General features: G+C 46.8%; 1 protein-coding gene across 6 annotated transcripts in view; it reads right to left on the bottom strand.

The window, feature by feature from the left end:
• Positions 1-350: 350 nt before the first annotated feature.
• Positions 351-14,709, bottom strand: part of ZCCHC2 (zinc finger CCHC-type containing 2) — a 64,759-nt gene continuing 50,400 nt past the window's right edge. Inside the window, exons 13-16 of one of the 6 annotated variants that reach the window (XR_004819592.1) lie at positions 10,145-11,638; positions 4,711-4,824; positions 3,749-3,899; positions 351-469 (exon numbers count right to left, since the gene is read on the bottom strand). Coding sequence is in view for 2 of the 6 variants with exons in the window: in XM_035723910.1 (XP_035579803.1) it covers positions 9,128-9,195; positions 10,145-11,638 (1,562 nt within the window). In the remaining 4 variants the exon portion in view is untranslated. Of the gene's footprint in view, positions 470-1,927; positions 2,272-2,522; positions 3,900-4,710; positions 4,825-7,097; positions 9,196-10,144; positions 11,639-14,709 lie in introns of those variants that run through there. The other 5 variants (XR_004819591.1, XR_004819593.1, XR_004819590.1 and 2 more) reach the window with 5 other exon arrangements.

Below are 14,709 nucleotides of genomic sequence, written 5' to 3'. Positions count from 1 at the left end.
GGCAGCGGGACCGGGCCCGCAGCCGCGGCATCGCCCCCTGCCGGCCGCGGACCCGCGCTCAGGCTCAGGCTCAGGCTCAGGCTCAGGCTCATGCTCATGCTCAGGCTCCTGCAGGCTGCGCGACGGTGGAGCCAACACATGGTCTTCGCAGGGAAGCTCCGCTCTGCGTCCCTGCTCCCCACGGCGTTAGGAAAGGTCCCGCGCCCGCGCTGCGCAGCCCCTCTGACCCCCGACCCCGGGGACGCGGCTTCCCTGGCGCTGTCAGCTCGCGTTCTAGCCCCAGCTCCAGGCAAGCCCGGCGCCCCTGTGTCGTCAGGGGGAGAGGCCCTGGTCCCTTTACCTCTCCGTCCCCGGTCCCACGCCCGCCCCGTAGTAAACGTCGGCCCAGTCCCCAGCGACCCCCACGACCAAGCTCCGTGGCCGCAATAACGGATCCCGGCAGCATGGGTCAGTGATAGCCAGTTCTTCCCTGAAAAAAAAAAAAGTATTTTTTGGTCTTCATGGCACACCCTCGCTCTCCCATCTTCGAATACCGAGTTCTCATTCTCAGCCTTCTTTGGCGGCTCTGCTTTGCTCCCACTCCCCACCCCACAAACTTGGGTACTTCCCTTCTGCAGGTCTGAGCGTGGGTAAGGGCGAGTCCAGGAACCTGTGTTTTTGTTTAAACCCTTCGGGTGATGCTGCAGGGGATCCAAGGCCGCACTTTGAGACAAACACTGGACTAGCACATGTCCCTCTAGCGCCACAAACTCACCGGTGAGCAAAAGAACTCATGATTGTCTTTCCTGCCGGCTTCGCCTCCTGCCTCCCTCGCAGGTGAATGATAGACCTGCGTTCACCCGCCTTCAGGCCGCCATCCCCTCCGCCCTTGGCCCTGGCCTGGCCCCCCCCAACTCTGGTCGGCCCCCCCCCAACTCTGGCCGGCCCCCCCAGCTCTGGCTAGTCCTTCCTGCCTTCTCAGCTCCTGGCCCAACACACTCTACGGCACTGCTTCATCTTTAATGGTTTTCTTTGCCATGTCTCACCTCTTTGCTAAGGAACATGACTTCCTGCTTCTTGGCGCAATGAGAATGTTGTGGCCTTTGAAAACCCTTCCCTAATTCTGGGCAGGCAGAGGTCACCTCTCCACACTCCATGGCGTGTCACCATGTCGCAGCTATGTGCCTTACCACACTGAGGTCTCAGCCAAGAGATGTTTGCTAAGTGGCTGCCTGAATGTGCACAGGCCTACTCGAGCACCAGATGCTATTTTTATTGTGCCAAGGAAACAGAGCACCAAAAAGATGGAGTGCAAATTCCTACACTCACACATTAGAACTTTAAAGACTTTGGAAAGTGCATCTTTATTTAGATGAGGCTGATCTACGTCAAGGGTCAGCAAGCTTCTTCCATAAAGAGACAGACTGTCGATATTTCAGGATCTGTTGTAACTATTCAACCTAGTTGTCCTAGGATGAAAGCAGCCATAATAATACATAAATGAGTGGCTGTGTTCCAATAAACTTTATTGGTAGACATTGAAATTTGAATTTCATATAACTTTCACGTATCATGAAGAGTTGTTCTTTTTCAACCATTTAAAGATGTAAAAACCATTCTTATCTGTGGGTCTTATGTGTCGCCCGTCTGCGAGCTATGCCTAACCCTCCGTCCTTTGGCACAAGACTCGTATATGAGCTTGAATTTTTTTTTTTTGACCGAAAGGCCCTGCAAATGAAGACTTTTATCAACATAAGCAGAGAAGAATGGAGCAATGGCTGGGCAGAGGGTGAGGAGGAACAGAAAGGGCTCTTCAGCTAGATCCCGTCCAGCCAGAACTCTGTTTATGCTGCCATCTAGTGGCCAACTCCCCTGAGGTCGGCTCTCAGGGCTCTCCCCCCCCCCCCCCCCCCCCCCCCCCCCGCCCCACCCAGGACCTGGAAAACATTCTCCCCTCCCATCAGCTTATGGCCACAGTTGGGGTTTGTGTTCCTGATTTGAAGTCCCAACAAGGACTTCAAATCTGTTAAACCAAAACTAAGCGTGAAGAAGTCTAAACCTTCAATAAACCTTTTAAAAGTGAAAAAGCAAGCTTCAAGTCACAGAATTTTGAGATCATTTAGTTCAATTTCTACTACCAACCAAGCACTCAGCTTTCGGGTAAGAAGAAGGTCCAGAAGGGCCGGTTGTTCCAGATGATGGAGTTTAAGGCAGAGCCTGCCTGCGAGTCCCACTGGCCTGATCCCATCACTGGAAGCTCTGAATCATCACATGGACATTCCTACAAAAATCCTGTGACATGGGCGCAAAGAAGAGGAGTAGCCCAGTGGGTAAGAGCCATGGGTTCCAACCTAGTGTGTCACTTAATTGCTCTGTGCCCTTGGATGCTTGGTCTTTGTGCCATTTCCTCAACTGTTAAAACGGGGCAAAATACCTACCTCACAGGGTTGCTGGATGCTGAAATGAGCTAAGGGTATCTTGGCCCCCCCACGGGCATTAAGGTATTGGCTACCATTATGAATTTCTTGAGTACCTACTATGTCAGACATTGAGTGCTCTATATATTTTGCCAATGTGATCCTTGTAACTGTCTTACAGAGTGAACTGTTTTCTCCATTCTGTAAATAAGCCCGAGAAAAGTCATGTGTACTGTGGGTGGCTGCTGGGAACGAAATTATGGTGGATGTCACCTCTTCCCCAAGTTCATGTGATGAAGGCATCCAGTACACAAGAGAGTGACCACGTTACTTACAAACATGACCCAACCCTGATGTGCTAGCAAGGATGAGCACTGAGTAACTACTAGGTAACGTGGTGGCATTCTTAGCATTTAGGAAGGCTTTCAGGGTGGGTGTGACTGTCACTGTTCCTGCTTGGAGGTGACCTTGCTGCCGTCATTCTTGGCCTTTGGATTGTTTGTGAATGATGGCAGCTGGTAGAGGGAGTGTTTGGGATGGTCTACATGTTGGAGCCTTCAACATACCAGTAGTTATGTGTCTTTTCTGCTTGCCCTGCTACTTCATTTCGGCTATTTCTGAAGTTCTGTAAGCTTACAACTAATGGAATATTCACATAATGCTCAATTTATCGAGACATCTGAGAATAATGAAAAACTCAGTGTTCCAACAGAGGCTATTTGTGCATGTTTAAAACCCCAGATGTAGGTGAGAGTCGCTGCTCCTTGAATGTATCTGAGACAGGCAAACGCTTAGAAGCTAGTTTTGAAAGTCCCGGGGTTTCCCATCTCTGCAAACTTACCCTCATCCTACATCTTCAAGTCCCTCAACGAGACACAGAAAAGAGACGTTCGGACCCACTAGGACCCCGGCCCCATCGTCTCTCAGAAATCCAGAGGCCCCAAGGTTGTTAAGACCCATGGGTCTCTCTCATATTACAGGGCTTAACAGGTTCTGTGGACAAGCACCTGTGGGGGCGGGAATCGGTACAGGAGGCAAACCACGAATCTGAAGCTGGGACCTGGTCTTCATCATTGGTGTGTCTGCAGCACTCACCCCTTCTGAACCCCGAGTTCCGCATCTGTGAGATGGGAAGGAGGAAGATCCCATACCCTCCACACTGTGCTGACCAATGAGCATGGGGGGAAGAGTGCAGAGGAAACCGTCAGGTACCATCAGTGCGTGTCAGAGGTTTATAATAAACTTTGAATGCGATGACTGAAAGATGAGATTGCTCAAATTCCTTTTATGGCCAGCTGCCTGCGTTCTGTAAGGTTTGGGGCACAGGCTTACAATCTCAAATGTTTTCTTACGTTCCATTTTCTCTAAATTAGGTCAGTGAGAAAGAACATCTGCTTGCTTGCATTGTCCTCGTCGCCCACCAGGTGGCGCTGCTTCCCAATTAGCAATTTCTTTTGGTGAGAGCCTGGCTGAGACCTCCTTTCACAGCGGATCAAGTTGGAGCTGAAAGAGGAAAAAGAAAAAAAAAAAAAAAATGAAGAACCACCCGGCCTCCCACCGTACCCCCCTACCCCACCCAAATTTCAAGTTAGCAAAACGGGATCTTGGGATAAGAGCTCCGGTGACGGAGAACTGCAGTCACTGCCCAAAGGGGTAGACGTGGAAACAGAGGGTCTTTGATGCCCCCACCTGTGATATGCTCCACTTTCCAGAGCAGCCAAGAGGAAGCCTACAGCCCCTGTGCTCCCAGCATGGACAGACATTTGCAAACACACACGGAGTTCAGGCAAACGTGTACCCACGCTCCAATCCAGAGGGCTCACATTTTTCAAAAGAGGCATTTAACAATTAGGTCACTTTCTCAAGATATGGCAAAGAAAGTCACTTTTGCACGTTACGGGCACAACAGCTGTGATTTGTAAGCAGTGATGAAATGCTGATGCTAGACTGACCTTCAGAATCCAAACCATGGAAGCCAACGTGCTAAGAGGCGTTCTCTGGGAAAGGACAGCACTGCCCTCTGTGCATGGTCAACGTAAAGGGCACCCCCGAATGGACGCCTGCCTCTCAGCCCTTGGACCCTAGAGTCTTTCATTCTTAAAATAGCTGGTCCCCCCTCCAGCCCCCCCACCCCTGAAAGGAAGGTCCAGAGATATGGTGACCATGTTTTCCTCACTCCCCCACATCACATGTCCCTGAAAATAAATGGGCCCTCCTGTGGGGTCGCCAGGGTGGGGAAAGTCAGCATTTTTCTTTATTCTTTTGAGATGAAGTGATGGAAGGGTTATGGGGTGGAACTATTGTCCCAGCTTGCCTCCATCTGGTTTCACTGCCTTAACCTTAGAGTGCTTTTGTAATCAGTATGTAGAATTGAAAAAAGGTGTCTTCCAAGCTCAAATGGATGATGCTCTTAAGTACTAGATGCTACCTGTCAAAAAAAAAAAAAGATTATTTTACACTGTGCTTTAATCTTTATGGAACCTTCTCAGCAAAATTTGATTTTTAGCACTTACATAAAAAGTTAAATGTGGATTTGCCTTGTAATGTACTTCTTCTACTCCAGTGTTGAATGATCGGACTGCACCACTCAGCTCAGGGCTGCCATAGTTTGGTAAGCTCTCCAATGAGAGTTGCTTTTTGAGGACAAGGAATGTTTTGTTTTTTTTTTTTATCAGTGGACAGATCTGAAGTAACTAACCTTGACGGAAGCAGAACTGTGCTTGCCAGGTTCTTCGCCACCCAAAAGATCGGACCCGCTGCCCTCCTCCTAGACTCAGGTCTCTTCCCCATTTCCCAGTCTATTAACCAGTAACCTCAATGCTCCTGTTCGTCAAAAGCAAATTCAACGACGTCGAAGTGCCTTCTGGGTGCTAATTCATAATGCTGGGCCTTCTGCATGTGTTCATCCATTTGTCCCTCACGGCCATAATTTAAAATACAATCTCATTTTCTATCTGGGCAAAATGAAGCTCAGAGGCCCAAGGCTCCTTGCACCTGCCTCCTCCCTCCCTGCTTCTCCCACTGCCTCACCCCTGCCCTAACCAGGCTCCAAAGGGCCAAACCTTCTTGCCTCAACCATCCAAGTGTCTTTAAATACCATCGTCAACATGTTCCTCCTCCATTTAAAGCTTGGTAACTTCCAATGTTTCATTCCATCAACCTCGGAATCTCCAGCCTGACTCTGGTTTACCTCTTGAACCACAAACCTTACAACTCTTTTACAATGTTCCCTCTCCTGCGCCTGCCTCCATCACCGCCTCCAACCTCCCCCGAGCCACCAAACAGGGTCGCTTGCAGTCCTGCGCCTCCTCCACACGGGACCCCCGAGCCCCGCCCTCCTCACACTCCCTTCCGGCTCAGAGCCAGGGTTCGAGCGCCTCTCCCGCGCCAAGCCTTCCACGGCACCATCACGACCGTCCGGGAGGGTGTCAGGCTACGGACTGGGGGATCAGATGCGGTCCACGCGAACGTAAAGCACTCGCAAAACAATTTGACAAATCCTGGAAAACTGGGGGCCTCAGGAGGTCTTAACAGCCCGGCAATTGCACTCCCGGATTTAAAGCCTCTTGCACACATGAACCAGGAGACTGGTATCAAAACGCCCGTTGACAGCAAAGAACTGAAAACCACCCAAATGGGGACAGAATGGATAAACTGTGTGTATCCCCGCCCCCCCCCCCCATGCAATGGAACACAATAAGGGTAGTGAAAATGAATAAACTGCAGGAATGTAACTTCAGGAGCGCAAAGCCAGATGAGCGGGGACAGTCACAGAAGACTCCGCACGAGCCGCCTTTTCTATAAAGCTCAGAAGTAACACGCGGCGCGGCGGGAGCAGGATGGAAGACTGAGGAAAAAGCACGGGAACAAGCAAGTTTCGGGCAGTGGGCTGCGGAGGCAGGAGGGAGAAGGGACGGGCAGGGGACACAGGCGGTGACCCGGGCGGCCTGCACACTAACCCGAAGGCGGTTCCTTCCAAGGCCCCGCGCGGAGCTCCGCAAACCACCAGGGATCCTGTGACCGGCTCAAAGCCGCCGCCCGAACGGGTCCGGCTGGGGGGGGGGGGGGGCGGGGACATTCACGAGCCGGCGCCGGACAATCGTCCCCTGCCCTGTGCGCCCGAGCCCCTGAGCGTCCACCGCTGCGAACGCCAGCGGACACGCCGAGGGGCCTGGGCCCAGCGACAGGACCCGAGTGTCACGGCCGCCAGACGTGGCTCAACTGCGCACACACGCGAGGCTGGAGTGTCCCCAGAAATTCCTCGGTGAAAAAAACGGACCACAGACTGGGTCAGAGAAGACAGAGCCAGGGGGATCAAAGCTACTCGGTACTGTGCTGAGAGCTGCCTGGAAAACACAATCGTCATAAACCTGCGAGAGTAAATCAGGTCCTCCACACTTCTGGTGAGGGGAGCCGCCACCGGAAATGGCACACGGCGCGCGGCGCTGGGGGGGGGGGTGTGTGGACAGAAACACAGTCGCTCAGTGTCACGGGCGGCCTATAGGGAGGGGCTGTCGGGGGCGTGGCCTGAAGAACATCCAAATGGTAAAACAAAACAAAACAAAACTTTGGGATTCACTGCCCCACATTACAGGGGATAATGGGTTGATTCTCTAAAAAGAAAAAACAAATCACCATGTGTGATGTCCTCCTTCTTCCACTTTTACAGAATTTGCAATAAACCACAATTCTTAAGCTGTTTTTCATTTTTTTATTGCTGTTAATTCAAGGAAAAAGGGTTGCATAAAATCCAATCTGTTCTAGAAATATAAGTGGCCTTTCCAGTACATAACATTTCAAATATCAAAGTATATGGTAAACATACAAATAAGGAGAAGGTAACATACCTCCTATGTACAGTACAGTATTTTAAATCATAAAATAAGCTCCATAAAGTACAACTGGCAAGTGATTCACAATGCGGTCCATACGTGGCTTATCAAAACTCTCACTGGAACAACTCAACTGCAGCTTAACAATTAATTTAATAATGTGGTCCAAAAATACCCAGATCAAATAAAATATATTTAATCAAAATAATTTCCTTTACTCAAACTTTTCTTTTTAAATTAAAGCTTTCATCTACCCCTTCATCCCCGCCCCTTTCCCCTTTAACTCCCACCCTGAAAGTTAGTTTCAAAATGTACATTGCTGCTATAAATATAAATGCTACCTATGAAGCATTAAATGAAGCTTCTTTTTTCTTCAAGTTTTTCCTTTTATCTAGCAATCTGTTAGGCTTCTGAACCAAGACCAAACACTTAAGTCCCTCTGCTGTATACCGACATTACTCCACACAACAAAAATCTACCATTTCTGCTCTGTACTGAGGAATGGGAAAACAAAACCAGCCCCGACCCTTAACCTAGGACTATACAGTGGTAGTTGCTCGTTGCTTTTGAATGCAGCAGTTCCAAAAATACACCCAATCTTCCAGATAATCTCAGTGCACTTTAGGAAATCAAAAATTACCTGGAAGCAATTTAGTACATAGATTGGCTTTAAAAAAACTTTTTTTTTTAAACAGCAGCATTAAACTTAGTGACATGACACTGACATGATTAATACCATCTTATACACACTCAGAATTCAGTCTTTCACATTATAATCAAGCATAGTGGTAAACTGTTATCAAAGTGACTTCGCTACGAGAGACGGGTTAGGGAACAAACCTGACTTTTGCAGAAACCAGAGCTCCTGCTCAGATTGCAATAAACCATACACATTTTAAACACAACATAACATTGCTACAGTTGGTGTGAGAAAAGAAGAAATCTTTACTCAGGTAGTGTCTCTTTAGCACGACACAGTGGTAGACTACAAGTGAAATCAGCTGTCGACTTTCATTACACACACAGACACACAGAACAACACTCACACTAGTTTGTTCACTTTATGTCTCTCTGAAGCAACAGGCTAAAAAAGTATGATGAAGTAAAAAGTCTTTTTTTTTTTTTTGGCTTTTTTTGTTTTTTGTTTGTTTTTTTAAGAAAAAGCTCTTTGTCCACTTCAGACATCATATTTTTTCAGTTTCATATGGTTTTACTTCTTCCTCTCTCTTCCACTCAATTTTGATTCGGACCACAAGCACTGCATATATGTGTTTATGTGATGCTGTTTAGTACATATATACACACAATTCAGGGAACTTGAGGTCTCCTTTTGGATTAAGGTGAAACATTTCATCCTCGATTTATAGGCAGGACGGGTCATGAAAGTGGAGACCGATGGCGTGGCCAACTGCCCCTGCCTCGGGTCAGTGGAAGGAGGGTGGCGGGGAGGTGTGTGTCCTTTAGGGTGAAAGTGAGAAGAGTGGGGAAGAAGCAAAGTTTCTCTTTTTCAAAACCATATGACTGTCACCAGTGTTGTAAAAAAAAGGTCAAATACACAGTTTTAAAGATTCAGTAAACATTGCACACAGCAAGTATTCAGTGTAAAAAAAAAAAAAGCACAGCAAATATTTTCCTTTTGATAGTTTGTCCGGATGTTTAAATTACATGTATCATACACATAAGCCTGTTGTTGAACCAGGAGACCAGAGGCTCAAAAGCAATGCATTCTTTTTTGTTTTGGACATCGGTACAAGAGAAATGAAAAATCCCAACTGCATAGAAATCTAGGAAATGTATAGACAAAGAAACACAAACAAAATACCTTTCCTTTCCTCCCCTCCACACCCCACCATGACTCCCCAACACGTCAGGGTATTAAGCAGTCAAGCTTTACTTGTTTCAGTCTGCAGAATCCAACGTATCATTAGAAGGGGGGAGGGGAGGTGCGTATCTCAGTCTGTAAGTGCCTAAAACGGGAAAGACAGAACTGCTAAGTCACTGCTTACAATGCAATGCATCACAAACCACTACAAGACAGCAAATGGGCATGCTCGGCAGAAGGCAGCTTCCTCCGCACTACCACGATTCCAAAATGGTAAAATAAATTACCTTCAGAAAGTAATATGAAGTTTGTGCTTTAAGTGCAACCTAAAGCTATCAAACTCAATCTTCCTTTAAAAATGCCAAGTATACACTCGCAATTCAAGACTTTTTTTCTGGGTGAGATTTGGCAAAATGACAAAAGCCAAATCCAAGCGAAAGAAAACAGTCTGACGTCTCCGCTGAATTTGTGATATTACTCATACTCATTTAAGAACATTTTCTTGTTTCTGGTGGTCATAACATTAAACAGAGTTCAAATAATTCCCTTACTCCCAAACCAGTGCTTAAATATTTTGTTCCTTAAAACGCTTTTTTTTTTTTTTTTTTTTAAGCATCTGCTGGGAGGGAAAGGGGCAGCATGAGGGAATGTGCACGAGGCCAGCTGGCTATGCATCGATATGCTAAAGAGAAACTAAAAATCAGACATGTCAGATGACTACACTACTTCCCACTTTTTCAGTATTTAAAAATTTTGCTTACTCTACGAAACAGAACGGTAACTTTAAAAAAAAAAGTGCGGCAAGCAAGCAATTTGACATTATATAACGCAAATTCCCATTCTATTCCTTCAAAAGTGCCTCAGTGGTTTATGCTTTCCTTGGAAACTGAATTCCTCTCAACTTCCTTGTGCTGTGTGACCTGGGTCTACACTAGGTTTTCCCATTTGCATTTTTGGATTTGTCACTGAAAAGCACAACATCCGTAAATGAACACACACCAGCTCTGTCTGCCACGACAGGATCACCGTGCTCAGTAAGGCAGGGAGAAACGGGCACACTCAAAAACAAGTCCTCTGGGAGCTCTCATGATTACCTTGTTGACTGGCCTCCATGGACGACTGCTTGCACTCCTGTGCGTAGTGTCCGCTCACGCCACAGTTGTAGCATGACACGTTCCCGTTCTTCTTGGGCCCCGAGCCGCTCGTGTTGGCAACTACGTTAGGTGCTGGATAGACAGGGTAGAATCTCCCAAATCCCGCCATTTGTTGCATGCCGTAGTTGGCTTGGCTCCCCATGACTGGGTCATGCACCAGTCCGTTTGCATATGGAGTCTGAGGCAGAAAAAAAGGAAGTTGGTTTCCGTTGCTCTGATGTGCTTGACTGAGGTAGCTGCCATTGCAGATGGATGGCAGAGTAAAGAACGACGGGACTCGGTACACTGGCCCAGGCATTGGGTTAGGATAGTAGTAACTATTCAGCTGAAGGTTGCCATTGGTCCCACAGCTGCACCTGCGCCCACAAGAACCACAAGGACCCGAGCCCATTTGCTGTGGCGGCAATACTGTCCCGTTAGCGTTCGTGTTTCCCACAGCACTGATGTAAGACGTGCTGTCACTCTGCGCGGTACTGTGTGTCAGTGCGGGGCTCGGGCTGGGGGCGGGGCCTGGGGTGTGGGTGGGGACGGCGGGCGGCGCAGCAGGCTGGGCCTGACTGATGCCCGCCCCCGCCGACTGGGCCGCCGTGGCCGCCGTGCTGAGCACGCTGGAATTCTGGCTGGGCAACACACTGGCGGCGAGGGGAGAGCCTGGCAAGGGGTAGGAAGCTGGTGGCTGGGCGGCTGACAGGCCGGCTGCTGGGAGAACTACCTTCACATTGGTAGGCTGAGGGACGGTCCCAGTGTTTCCCTCGATTTGAGGCACCATTTGATTGAGTCCTACCACCTGGGATGCAGATTTTGTGATGGGGTCCGTGGTAGCGACAGGAGATCCCGGAAAACTACCTGGGCTGTGGACAGGAAGAAAGGCAGTGTTTGGTGATCCGATGCTCAGACTCGCGGGGGGCTGCTGTGGGATGTTAACTGGGCAACTCTCTGAAGACCCCTGCGGTGGCGGCAACTTTAGCCTCTGGATTGTGAGGTGCAAAGCGGGGGCGCTGCTGTGGGGGAGGAAGGCTGACGGAAGAGGTAAAGGGGAAGCCAGTAATTCAAGGTGCTTTTCGGATTCTCCAGTAGAAGCTGCTGGCCCCAGGATTCCAACGGGGGTGGAATTTGTGGATTCCCTTATTGCAGAAATAGCAACAGGACTGGGAACAAGCATCCCAATTGTCTTGCCATCGGCAGATTTGGGCGGAGGAACAACAACGTCAGACTTCTGGGCACCATTGTGCATGACACAGTGTAAAGTTGGCATAAAAGAAATATGCTGATACTTGGGTGCAGTGAGGGGATCTTCTAAAAGGCCTCCGTTGTCGCTTCCTAATGAAGCAATCTGAACAGGCGGCTGGACAGTGACGGTCTGGTTGACAGAACCATAGCCTGTAAACCTGGTTGTTGACGGATTCCCAGAATCCTCAGAATTGCTGTCTGTGTCTAAGGGAAACATATAAACAATAGATGTTAAAGCATGCATCACTCTCATCTCTTGCTAGAAATAAATTTTAAGTATATCTATTTTTTTTTATTTTACATTTTATTTTAAGTAGGTTCTACGCCCAGCATGGAGCCCAACGCAGGGCCTGAACTCACGACCCTGAGGTCAAGACCTGAGCTGAGATCAAGAGTCAGACACTTAACCAACTGAGTCACTCAGGCACCCCAAATTTTAAGTGTATCTAAAATCAACTCTGAAGTTTAGAACTGGAGATGTGTCCCACTGTTTCCTGACCACCAAGCTGACCTTCATTTAATTTTTAGCTTCCTATGGACTTTTTAAAAAAAATATGGAGATTCTGGAAAAGGCAAAATTACAGTGACAATAAAAAGACCAGTGGTCATCAGGGGCGGGGAGCTGAGGGCAGAGACGAAGAGGCAGAGCACAGGGGACTTTCAGGGCAGTGACAGTGATCTGTATGATATTATAATGGTAAATACAAGTCACTATAACATTTGTCCAAAGCCACTGAAGGTGTAACAACCGAGAATGAACCGTTAGGTCAACTACAGGCGCTGCTGGGTGATGATAACGTGTCCACGGATGTTCATGCTTAGTAAAAAGTGTACCACTCCAGTGAGTGCGACTGATAATGGGGTAGGCTGTCTACGTGGCAGAAGTACGGGGGAAATCTCCGTAGTACCTTCCTCTTCATCATATTGTAAGCCTAAAACTGCTCTAAAAAAATTAAGTCTTGAATAAAAAAGAAAATCCATGGAGAGATAAGCAACAAAAGGTTCACTGGAGACTGAATGAAGCACAATATAAATACTGAGATTTATTTAATATCACCTTATTACCGAGAAAAGGATTGGATCTTTTTAATCAATTTTAGGCAATTCACTTGATTTGTATTCTGCACTGCCAAACCCAAGGTCTTCACATGGGTCTCACACACATGATACAATCACAAGACTATCCTTCACCCAAGGATCTAGAGGTAGGGAATGGAAGAGAATGGAGTAAATATTCGTACTTTTACATATTTCAGTGGGGAAAAGAACATTTAAAGCTCCTGTTTTAGGCATGAAACAAATGGTCCTGGAGCACAAGCAGCGAGGCAAGTACGAGAGCGCCGCCATCCTCCCCATGGCAAAACGGCAAAGCGGCAAATCCAAAGCGACGCTGCATAAGGTGTTATTGCTGCAATTGCTCTTATGCGTGTATACAGAACAGCTTCAATCTAGACTTCCCCGGACCGTCCTGACTTCCAGTAGGAAGAGGGCACAAGATAAAAGTCTAGTTCACAATATGTAGGTATCATAAACCCAGATGCTGCAATAATATGTAGAGAAACCATGCAATTAAATGCAGTGCCCCTTTTAACATCTTTTTTGCTCATAAATACAAGCAAAACTGTATCGTGTACTTAAAAAAGTTTACATGTAGTAAGGTAACAACTAGCTATACTATACTCAACAAAGATGTTAAAAGCTTTTGAAACAATACTAAAAACAAATCATGCTAGTCTTCCTCAAGAAAGGTTAAACAGAACCTGCTTAATGACACAGGATGTCAACAGTGCTATTAACTCAATTATCATCATTTAGGAAGAAGAGTTTCAATTTATGAGTAAGTGGTTCTAGCATAAACTTCCCTAAACGTTTCAAAACAAAACACATCCAAAAATTAGTAACTTATTCAAGGCATTTTACCTGTATCTGTAACCATCATAGGAATACACAGTGAGAAAGACAAACATTTAAGTCCAAAGAAGATAGATCATTTTTCAGGTGGTTAACTACATTTCTGTATGAACTGGGCTTTCTTTAAATCTTGTCACGGCAAATGGTCCCATGAGTTTAAATGATCCCAAAAGGTTTTCTGAGCATTATAAGGACTCATCTAGCTAATTAGAGATGGTCTCTCCCTTTTTTGCATTGGCTTTCAAAAGTATGAAGTCTCAAAACAAAACCCCATTATGAGCAACAGAACAACAAAGTCACATGCTCTTTAAAGCAACCTTTTCATACACTCAAAATTCTAAAAATGATTAAAACTTTTTCCCCACAGTGGATATTTTCCCCCTGCTGGTTTTAGATATTCCAAATCATTCTTCATTTAGGGAAGGCTCAACTTAGTCACTTGATAATGGAACTTATCTGAAAAAGGGCAAGTTCCTCTCACTTCTCCAACTCAACCTATCTGACGGCAGGAAAGGGAGGCTGCAAAGTAACCCGAGTGCACACATATACTCTTCACAATTCTGACCAAGAGGCCAAATGTGCACTGTTAGCTCAAGAGGCCCTGGATTATTGGTACATCCCACAGAATCAAGCAGAGCCTGGGGAATGAAACACACTGAAAGCTTGTCTATTCTGGATAAGGCATAAAAATAGAAATAAAACAAAAATGCTCTCATTTAACCTTCATAAGAGCTCTGGGCAGTTATTTCATTTTTTTTTTTTTTATGAGGAAACTGCAGATCAGAAATAGTGTTGGTTCTGATTAGAACCAGGGGTAGAGTCACTGCATGCTGCAGTGGTTGGGCTTCAAACCAACTGCCCAGTTAAGACTGGCTTTAACTGTGTGTGACGCAGCAGCCCTCCCGCCGGAGCTCCCGAACACATAACCTGATACTCTGACACAGAAGCTGAGGTCTCGGGAAGCTATACGCTGCCCAGGAAGAAGCCAAGCATGGCTGAAATGCTGCGGTCTAAGGCTCTCTATAGATCTTCAAGGCCCCAGGGAAACCATTTAATACTTCCCACTAGCATGGCTTCACCTTATAACCAAAATGTTCCTAATCAGATGTCTATAACCAAGATGTTACCAATCAGATGTCTTTATCATGTGTAAAGAATGATATCCTCATTCAACATACACATTTTTGAGATCTCATTTCCAGAATGGTAGGGTAAGGATCTCTGACACACCGCTCCTGCATAAAAGGAACAAGAATCCTGGCAAAAACTGTCAAAATCAACTCTTTCAGAACTGTAGAAATTAACTAAAGCCTTGCAGCAATCTGAGGAGTGTTTATTCCAGAAAAGCCATTGAATCTCTTAAG

This window comes from Zalophus californianus, chromosome 14 (genome assembly GCF_009762305.2).
Source record: "Zalophus californianus isolate mZalCal1 chromosome 14, mZalCal1.pri.v2, whole genome shotgun sequence".
Classification (NCBI taxonomy): Eukaryota; Metazoa; Chordata; class Mammalia; order Carnivora; family Otariidae; genus Zalophus; species Zalophus californianus.
The sequence above is the reverse complement of the archived record's forward strand: the minus strand, read 5'-3'. Positions and strand labels throughout refer to the sequence as shown.